Source organism: Arachis hypogaea, chromosome 17 (genome assembly GCF_003086295.3).
Source record: "Arachis hypogaea cultivar Tifrunner chromosome 17, arahy.Tifrunner.gnm2.J5K5, whole genome shotgun sequence".
NCBI lineage: Eukaryota > Viridiplantae > Streptophyta > Magnoliopsida > Fabales > Fabaceae > Arachis > Arachis hypogaea.
In genome coordinates, this window is record NC_092052.1 from 11,665,656 (window position 1) to 11,676,980 (window position 11,325).

General features: G+C 38.2%; 1 protein-coding gene across 1 annotated transcript; it reads right to left on the reverse strand.

Annotated features, from left to right (window-relative positions):
• Positions 1-947: 947 nt before the first annotated feature.
• Positions 948-1,601, reverse strand: LOC112762806 (uncharacterized). The gene has a single exon (XM_025808643.1). The coding sequence runs from the start codon at positions 1,599-1,601 to the stop codon at positions 948-950; it is 654 nt and encodes a 217-aa protein (XP_025664428.1).
• Positions 1,602-11,325: the final 9,724 nt, after the last annotated feature.

Here is an 11,325-nt window from a genome sequence, read left to right on the forward strand (position 1 = left end):
GACCAGCTTGCCTGCTTTGTTGAGGGTCTTAACTTTTTATAAGCTCAGCTTTTCTTCGACCTTGTCAATCACTGGTTTCCATGTCCTAACCAGTCTCAGATTTGCTCCCAGGGGAATGCCCAGATATCTAATTGGTAATGAAGCCTCCGTATAACCCAATAATAGACACATTCTACGGGTCCACAGCCTATCACAATTTACCGGAATGATGTTAGACTTCTGAAAATTGATTCTCAATGCAGACATCAGTTCAAAGCACCGAAGCAATCGCTGATAATTTCTGATGGTCTCCTCATCAGGTGGGCAGAAGAGAATAGTATCATCCACAAACTGCAAGTGAGATAGCTCAATGTTATCCTTACCAACCAGTAGTGGATAGATACGGCCGTTCCTGACTGCCTCTCCAATCATCCTATGAAGAACATCAACAACTAGAACAAACAGGAATGGAGATAGCGGGTCTCCTTATCGCAAATCCCTTTCCATTTTGAACGGCTTCGAAGGTGATCCATTGACAAGTACCGACATAGAAGTAGAGCAGACACACTCCTTAATCCAGCCTCTCAATCTCTGACCAAAACCCATCTTCTGTAAAACAATATCCACAAAGCCCCACTTGACTCTATCATAAGCCTTTTGGAAATCTAGCTTTATTATCGCGGAGTTCTTTTTCTATGCCTTCAGCCAATGCACGGTTTCACAGGTGATCAAAGTCCCATCGTGTATTTTTCTACCCTTCACCAAAGCGCTCTGAGTCTCTCCTACCAGACCCGGCATTACCCGCCGCATCCTCCAAACCAAAACCTTAGAAATGACCTTATAGACACAACCCACCATACTAATCCGCCGAAGATCCTTTATTTCTTTGGCTCCAGTAAACTTTGGCGCCAGCGCTACCCAAGTGACGTTCGATTCGCTAGGAAGCTTTGCTGACTAGAAGAACCCTTTCACAGCGCCAGGAACTCTCCACCTAATTCTTCCCAACACTTCTTTATAAAATTCATATTATACCCATCACTGCCTGGTGCCTTTGTTGACTCACAATCCCAAACTGCCTCCTTTATTTCTTCAGTAGTTGGCATCAGCTCTACCTCTGTTGCCTCTTCCGGAAGAATTTGCTTTACCAACCCATCCCTGAACCCAATAATCGGCAAAGGCTCCTGGTGGTATAGCTCCTTATAGAAGTCTCGGATAGCAATCTTGATTCTTGCTTGATTCCTGACCAACCTCCCATTTACCAGTAAGGGATCAATCTGATTGGACCTTCTTCGCGCTGAGGCTAAATTGTGAAAATAGCGGGTATTTTTGTCCATCTCCTTCACATGCTGAGATCTTGACATCTGCTTCCAATGTAGCTCCTTTCTTATATACCACCTTCTACAGAAGCTCACAAGCGCCTTTCTCCTTGCTTCAATAGTCCCATCAGCCACTCCAGTACCAACCATGTCATCCATTTTCTTTATTTCATCTTCAAACTGTGTGATCCTTGTGTCTATGCCCCCAAAGTGCTCTTTATGCCATCTACCCAGTGGCATTGCCAAAGCCTTTAACTTGTCCATAAACTGTACCTCCCCTAAACTCCTACATTCCTCTTTTACCATCCTCAAGAACCCATCATGAGTAAATCAGGGGTCCAAACTATGAAAAGGTCTAGGCCTCCCTCTAATCCGGGAGACCTCCATAATCAATGGACAATGGTCAGATAGCCCTCTAGGTCCACCTCGTAGCCTTGTTTCAGGAAACACTTCTAACCACTCCAAGCTAACCAAGACCCTATCAATTCGACTGCATGATTGCCCTCTGAACCAGATGAACAAGCGATCAGAGATTGCTAAGTCCACTAGCTCCATATCTTGGATCCAGGATTTAAACTCAGCTGCAGACACCGTCAAAGAAGTAGCTCCCCTTCTCTCTTCCATATGAGTTATCTCGTTAAAATCCCCCAAGTAGCAAAGCGAGACTTGACATAACCCAAATAAGAAGCTCAGCTCTTCCCACATAACAAGCTTCTCCGCCCTATTATGCAGGCCATAAACTAGGCAAAAAGTACAAGAGAAATTGTTTTTTAGTAACACACCCTCCACACACAACCAACAATCTCCTTTATAGGAATTGTTCATCTTAAATACTGTTTCATCCCACATCAATAACAGACCACCTGCAGCGCCAACCGACCCCACGAACTCCCATTTAACCGCCCCATTACCCCACAGTTGCAGCACATCAAAGTTTGTCACAACCTCTTTCTTTGTCTCTATCAGGCCTAGCATATTCAATTTAAATTTTCTCCGAAAGTTCTTTACCATACTCAGTTTACCAACTCCCGCCAACCCCCTAATATTTCAGGAACTAAAAATTATTTTAAAGCACTTATACACACCTTTTCCGATTTTTTAGCCGACTCCGTCTTGCTTTCTCCTTCTGCCTAGCCTGTTTTTTCTTCTGCGCAATTGCCTCGTTCTGTGCCTGAAGTATTGCCATTATATCATCTTCCTCATCATACTGCACAGCTTCAGATTCCTCTTGTCCGAACTGCACAGTAGCAGTCCCAACGACCCCAGCCTGACGCCACCACCCCAGCACGGGTCTTCGACGACGCTTGGCCTCCGTCGCCATCAGCCGCCAGCGCTCCATTACCGTCCAGCGTCATGGGGGACATCGCGGGGTAGCCCACCGCTCCCTATGGGTGCGTCGCATTCTCCAATCCGAGGGAGCCACAGGCCTCCTGCCTTCTCCTCACGAGGAGCACTCCTGCGCCGCCATGGCCTCCCACCCTATCAACGCAGCACCTCTCCTGAGCGGCACTTTTCCCAGTCCGACCCGACCGAGAGCTCCCTTCCTCGTTGCCCCCAGCCCACTCCGCTGCAGACCTGTTATTGAGACCCAATCCCAACCCAGTGTGAGTCTCAGTATGTGGGCCTTTGGTGTTTTGGCCCAATCTATCTTCACTTGTCTTAGGAACCCCAACTTGGGCCCCGGATCCACTCCACATGTCCCCAGCCTTATTAGCCCTCACTCCCACCCGAACCTTGCTTGTGATCTCGCCCACAGCTAGCACTCTATCCCTATTATATTCCCAGGATTGAGTTCTGTCTGACGTATCTCCTACACAATCAGCCCTTTCCTTTCTGGGAGAACAATCCGCAATCCTTACCGTTGCTGGTTTTGAATTCAAAAAATCGTTACTCCATTCGTTCAAAATCTCAGGACTAATTACAACTTTATCCCCTGCCTCTCTTCCACCCTATTCGGCAAGGCCGCCATCTCAGCCGTCGTATCCCACCCCCCCAGCTGCATAGGACTTCGAGGACGGCCAACCTTACTGTCACAGTTATCATCCTTCCGATCGACCACATCATGACTCGTGCACCCCGAGGAGCCATACGCATCATTGCCCACCTCTGTAGCAAACACTTCGAAGCCAGCCGACCCTACAGTTAGTCGGAGCCTTTCAGAAATAGTATCAAACCTCCATGTATCGATCAGCACACGTCCAACCCGGAACGACGTAGCTGAACTTGTTCCAGCATCACAACCCACCACCTCACCCCACTGGGCACCAATCACATGGAACGTAGCCTCCGTCCATGCATGCAGCAGGATCCCATAACATGTAACCCACACTCTTCTCTTATCACACCGTTCATGCTCATGCCAGCGGCACACCCTATGAAAGAACTGTCGGAGGTCACCCTCGTCTCCCGCCAACGCCTCCTCCGCCCTCTTGGTGCGATCAAAAACCAGCATGGCTTTGTACCTCCCCAAGTCACAAATTTGAACAACGTACAGCCAAACCCTCCGGGCGAATTCGTTCAAGCACCGAAAGTCAATTACCCTCATAGCGCTTCCAATAACACTCCTCCGTAGCCAGACTAAATTATCCTTCGCTACTGGTACCTCCAGGCCCTTCACCCCCACTCCCACTCCCATCTGGCCCTCCTCACGAGTTGGTGTTGACGTGCCCAAACATGTCAGTCCTTTCCCATGATCCCTGGCTTCAGGTGGCATGATCTCCCCTGCGCCGCCCCTTCCATCAGCCTTGAACCCCGACTGCTGCTGCTGAATCCCTCCCACATTCACCACCGCAGTCGTTCCTCTCCCTCCCTTAGAGTCATCTCTCCTGTACTTAGCCTCCCCTACTAAAATCTCCGACCCCCTTAATCGCATACGATTCATCTCTGCGATTGCTTTCAGAGTGCCGCCCTTCATAGTATACCGTATGAACGTGAAGAGGTAAACCATTCCACTTCTCATCTTCCGTGAAAGGTAAATGTTGTTGATCCTTCCCGTCCAAGCAAACAGTTTAAATAACTCCCGCTTCGAAATGTCACATAGTAATCTGTCCACAAAGATGCTGAACGAATCCCGTTCTAGCTGGACGTACTCCTCACGATTTCAGACTCTGGAGTCCCTCTCCAGCCTTGAAGAACGCCTACACCTACCCTGCCCGGTGTTTCCCCACCCTACTCTCCCACGCTCTCTCTCACTCATTGGCAAAAAAGTAATTATCTAGTTTCGTCACTCTTAACCATCCCACATTTAATTCCCTTCATCAATCTAATCAACTAAATATTGAGTATATAATTATGATACTAATAAAAAATAAATAACTAAAATGGGCTCTTATTTTGTGTTTCGGGTAGCAAACGAAAATTGAGTTATAATTATGCATATAATACTAATTTCATATAATTGAAAAACAACTAAAATGGGCTCTTATTTTTTAATATACTATCCTCACAATTCTCAACCCCATTTGGAAAATTCTTCTATGCCTCTCTCACTCTCTTTCTCCAATAGATTCCCAATTTTATTGGAGCTAATGATTTCTTCTTGTGCCCTCTTTTATTTCTCCTTTTCCATACCAAACTCTATTAGATCACTACTAAGTTACGCGTAGATTTAGTATGTGTTTGGATTTCAGTTTATAAAAAAAGAGTTTGCATAAAATTGATTTTATAAAATTAATTTTGATGAAAAGTAAATTTGGGTTGATGTGATTTATATTTGGCAATTTTTATATCAAAATTGATTATAATAAAATAAATATTGTTTAGATTATACTACTTAAAATTATTTTTAGATGAAAAATTACTAAAAGAGACATCAATTTAAATTTTTTTATATACATGCAAAATTAGAAGACTAACAACAATAATATAAAAAATATTTATCATATAAATATAATAAATACAATAATAAATAAAAATATGAAAGAGAGTATTATAAATTTTATAATGTCAAACAAATCTATAATTTTTCTAGTACTATCAGTATTCTTTAATTTAGTATTATTTTAGACTATAAATTTTTATTATTTATGGCTCTATTATTACTTATAATTAATTTTTTTATTTATTTTGTCCTTTTTTTATAGGATCATAATTTATATTATACAAAATTTTGATAATAAATGTAGTATATCATAATTACAATTACAAATTTTACAAAGTCAGAAAAAAATAAAAAAAATCAATACAAAACAAAAATAGAGTACATCAAAGAATAGAAAAAAAATCATACAGATAGAAAATAATAAAAATTTCATAAAACCAATAACATATATCATATGAACAAAAAAATACAATAAAATCAAATAAAAAAATAAAGAATTTCATACACAACATAAATACAATACAGGAAAGAATAAAATAAAAGAATTTATATAAACAAAAAATAATAAAAATATCATAAAAAAAGTCAACAACATTTGTCATATGAATAAAAGAAATACAATAAAATAAATAAAAAATTATATGAACAAAGCGAAACAAAAATTAAAAAAAGATTTTATAAAAAATATACATATAAAAAAATAGTATAGTAGATGATAAAAAAAACTCATAAAAACATAACATGAGAAATCAGAACACTACACAAATAATATAAAAATATTTATCATATAAATAAAAAATATAATAAAAAATACAATAAAAAACATAAAAATTAAAATATAAAAATGAGTACTAAAAATAATGAAAAATTAAAATATTCAATTTGTTAGTAATTGAAACAAATCTGAACGATTTTGATAGAAAAAAAATAGTTGGAACAAAGAACCATGAAGAAGTAGGAAGAACTACAAAAGAACTACTGTGAAGGATAGTTACTGGTATTCTTTTTATAGAAGAAAATGAATGGTAGAATTGATTAAGAAAAATAAAATTTTCACCTAATTTTCTAAGGATAATTAGTAACTATAAACGTGAAACGCATAAGCTACAAATTTTAGCTTCTTCTGAACTTGCGTTCAAGGGCAAAATCATTTCTGCGTTCAGAAAGACAAAAATTACCAAACAAAAAAGTGAAACTTTTAAAATGCTCAAACGCGCTTCTCTCTTTCCCAACGTGTTTGCCAAAAACACCCTTAGTTAACCACAATGTTAATTAAATTAGTTGGTCAGTTAGCAGTTAGTTGCATCAGTTAATTAGTTGAATGTTGTTAAGTTAGTTACACACACTCACTTATATCATTGCTATATATACATTGGTGTACCAGAACAATGAGACTTTAAAGAGGAGAGGAAAAAAATTGTGTCATTTTTCTAAAAAATTGATTAGAGATTTAACGTATTTAAATGATCATGTAAATCAATTTAACGTATTTAAGTGATCATGTAGTAAAATTAAGAAAAAGTATCTAAAATATTTAAAGGCAAATTTTGCACAACAATCTTAAATTGTTCCTTCCTTTAGATAGTAAAGTTCAATATAAAATGCAAATTCATAAATACAAAAATAAAGATACCATTATGATAAAATACCAGAAAAGATATACATTGTATTAATGAAATATTTGACTGGGAACAAATTTTAATTTTAAACATTGTCATTTCAAGTGATTGTTGTAAGATTATTATGTGTTTATAACACATCCAGCAGAAGAAAATAAAGTAATTCTAAAGATTTATTTTGTGTTTAAACTTTATTCCAATAATAAATAATATATAGATCAAATCTAAATATCTGTGTACGCTAGTAAAAATCACTTTCTCCTTTGATGGTACGAAGACGCTATGCGTATTTACACCGAAATCAACATTTGCGGTCAACTCCTTGACCAATGAACATCTAATCTAAATTGAAAAACCTCTTGTAATTCTTTGCATGCCATAAAATTCTTCTCCAAGAATTAGACTCACATACGTTTATGTGTGTAGAAGTAAAGGAATAAAACTCTTTTTATTTTATTCTCGTCTTTTTTCTCTGCTCTTGGCATACATATATATAGTATGAGATTTGTTATTGATTTTAAATTTGAATCTCAATTCAAATTCAAATCATATCTTGTTATTTTAAATTTGAATTTTTTAAATTTATGAATAATATCATAACTCAATTTGAAACAAAATAAGTTAGATCTCATCCAAATTTAGAATTCAAGTTTAGAAAATAGAATAATTAATTATTCTCAAATCTCATTTAATATTCTCAATTATCATACTATTATTATATTCTTGGTGCTAACAAAGAATACAATAATATTCTACTTAAATTAATATAATTATTTATTTGATCAAATCAAAATAATAATTAAATAATTCTACAACAAAGATTAGAACACATTAGTGTGTGACCCCATAGGTTCAATACTAAGCGGATAGTAAATTAGTCATACTAAATTTACTAATCAAGGTTGGCGTCTAGCAATACTCCTTAACGACCCGATAGTATGAAGTAATATTTTTACTAAGAACCTGAGAAAAACAAAGTATAGTTCCTTCCATCTTTTCAACTCTTAGTTAATCCTTAGAATATGGTTTAATTGTCAAACTCTAACTTGTTACCATTATTATAATGAACTGTGAATGACTTAACAAACTCATTTCTTCATTTATTCATTGGCCATGGTTTTATTCATCTCAGTCATTATAATCATAGAGCTCAAACTCTTTATCGAGAGTTGACGGATTCCTTATTGACTAATCATTAATTCTACAAGTACTTAAATCATACCCAATATCCATTCAACTAGTGTAACACCCTAATATTCATATCCTTATGCTCGAATTATAAGTCAATGATAATAAGGTGGTACGACTCTCAAGGTGGATTTTTAATACATAAATATAAGTATAATTGAAAGGAGTATTAATCGAGAAGTCTGAAAAGAGTAAAAATTAAAATTGCAAAGTCGTATTACTCACACATCGACAACTAAAAGATAAAGCGTGAAGTCGAAAGCGATATATAGACAAGGGCATAAAGGAGAATAAGAGAAGGACAATATATAGATATACAATATAAGTAAATAGGTAGTATTAGGCCGGCTAAGTTTAGGCCGGCTAGGGTACAGTATGAAAATAGTTGACAACAGTATCTCCTAATCTCTCCCAAAAGAAACATAAGAGCCTCTATAGGCAAGTTCAGAAGAGTTCAATACATAATAAAGCTTTTCAAATAAAGGTGGAGAGATTCTAAGCAAATATAAAGTAGAGAATATAAAGATCTTCGCCATCTCTCAGATGAACCACAGCTCACTTCTGAGCACCTGGACCTGTATCTGAAAAATAAGAGATATATACGGAATGAGAACCCCCGACCCATGGGTTCCTAGTATGGTAAAAGTGCCAAATAAATACAATGCATTGTAATAAAAACTCACTAAGCATCCTAAACTTCCTTTCACCCAATATTCATCCTAGATTCTCGCTAAATCATAAATAGGCAATTGTCATAGGGGAATGCTAAAATCTAATTCATATTTTTTATGTTTCCCAACTTTCTCGCCATCCAATAAATCAAAATTAGAATCACAAACGAAACCATCACTAGCTATTATGTCTCAACAATTCTGTATCAATACCTCATATCCTCACCTGGAGCAAATGAAATCACTTCACTGCATCTACCCAGGGAACTCAATTACCTCATTCAATAATCATCATCATTATTCAATTACATCATCACCCATCTCATCAAGAACAGCTCTCAGCGTCAACCGACACCAGTATGAGGGACCTCTCAGTTATACAAACACAAGCAATACAGGCAAGTAATGCACAATAAGGTGCAAGTAAAACAAGTAGCACATAATCAGGTAACATAGCATATATGATATAGTAATCCAAAACAAATAGGAAAACCCAAACAATTCAAACATATGCAAATGATGTATGCCTTCCCTATGGCTGATGATATCATCTGTCGGTTATCAAGCCAACTCGACGTGTCCGGTAGCTAATCCGGGCACAGTCTCTCTGTTGCGCATTAATATCATTAGAGGGAACGTGTGCCCTGTCACCATTAGAGGGTATCTGCGCCCTATTTCCATTAGAGGGTATATGCGCCCTGTCGCCATTAGAGGGTATCAGTGCCTTGTCACCCTACAACCAGAGAGAAAACACAAGCATACTCACATTCAACATTTTTCAACATTATTTGTAACACCCTAATTAGCCTAAGCTTTACCTCGCATCGTAAAGCAAAGGTTAATCAAAGGTTACGGCAGTTCTAAGCTCATACATATAATATATATAGAAAGAATTAATATAATCTAGAAGCCCGATGAAGGATGTAGCTCAAAAACAGGATTTAAAAAGTGCAAAACGTACTAACAAAGCTTCTAACTTAAAGCACAAGAAACAGATATAATATAACAAAAGATAATAGTATAATATCATAAAAATCTAGCCATGGCTCGTGGAGTTTAAGCCGGCTAGCTATATACAGACTATAGAGAAACCAAACAGTAAAATCAGCTTATACAAGTTTTTCTCTCTCAAATACAAGCCTTTAGGCAAAGCAAAATACAAAAGTGAGAGATATATAACAAAATATATAAAAAAGATTCCAAGAGTAATAGGATCCTTCGCTTCTGTCACCATCCAAGCAACTCACCAAGGTGGGTTGCGACCTGCATCTGAAAAACAGAACAGAAATATGGTATGAGACCCGGAGGTTCTTAGTATGGTAACAGTGCCCAGTGATGTAGGATATAAGACCCCGGGACGCCAAAGACAATCCTAGACTTCATATCCACCACAAGATTTCAATCTTAAGGCATACTAAAACAGATAAGCATAATTATATAAATCTTAATATAAATAAACAGGGTACTCTATCTTAGGGGATTTCTATTCTAACCAATATCGCTGTCCCACAGCCTTCACCAACCTATCCTCCATGCGATCCCATCGCCACTGCCTTCCGAACCTCCTCAATCCCAGTAGAAATCACAATTAATTACAATGCAAGTAAAATACAAGTAGAAGCATATAAGGCAAGTAATTCAAGTAAGCAAATAGGCATGTTATTCAATTAGGCATACAATTACAAGTCGGCAAAGCAAACAAACAGATAAAAAATGCACATGATGAATGCCTGTCCTACTGGCTGTGATATCACATTGTCGATTCAACTGCCAACCGACACATCTCCATGGAGATGTCCCCTTCGGAATCATCATTGGGAACCCCCGAGATATAGTGCTTGGATCACTGTTCAGGATTTTGTACCTGAACACTCTATTGATCCGAAGGGATGCGAGCGTGATACTCTTGCCACGGACCTCACATCTCAACGCAAGCGGGACGAACCACCGCCCTTACGCCGCCGCCGCTACCTCGACAGGCGGGATCCAACCGCCGTCCTTGCCGGGCGCATAGCGTCTCATAATCTCAATTTAAAACAGTAGTTCAGTGATTTTTCAGAAAATATTTTTAATACGTCAATGAATCATCATTGCACATTCGAGTCCTCGACTCATCTCAACCACTGTCAAATCAACATTCCCATTCCGAGTCCTTGACTCATCTCAACTACTGTCAATTCACATTTCAATTTCGAACTCAACAGTTCATCAATTCTCATCTCATATATCAATCATTCTTCACATACCGTCAAACACATCCTCAGTACACCCGAAACCTAAGCCTCCATTTTCTAATTTTTTATAATAATCATCAACTAAATCCTTAGGTTATTTCCCATGTTCTCATGCCCAAAATTAAACTCAAAAGCCTTAAAATGGTGTCATAAATGCTTACAATCTTGTTGGGAAGGTGAAATAGTTGAAAACAAAGTTTAAATTTGAGAAACAGGGCGTGTGCATACACACAGGGGTGTGCGCGCGCACGTCTAGGAGATTTTTAAAACGTGTGCGTACGCATAGAGGTGTGCGTACGCACAGGTACAAAAATTCACAAGTTCTGTTCACTCGCACAAGCTGTGCTAGCGCCTTCAACAGACTGCCCTTCCCGACTTATGCATGCGCACAGGGCTGTGCGTACGCACAGATCGTAAATCCTCATGGGGTATGTGCGCGCACAAGCTGTGCTAGCGCTCCAAACAGAAAGCCTCTGCCTGCCTGTGCGTGCGCACAGG

Bases quoted from the DNA above. Each gene is read 5' to 3' on its own strand.
- LOC112762806 (XM_025808643.1), bottom strand. From the start codon at position 1,601: ATGGTAAAAGAGGAATGTAGGAGTTTAGGGGAGGTACAGTTTATGGAC.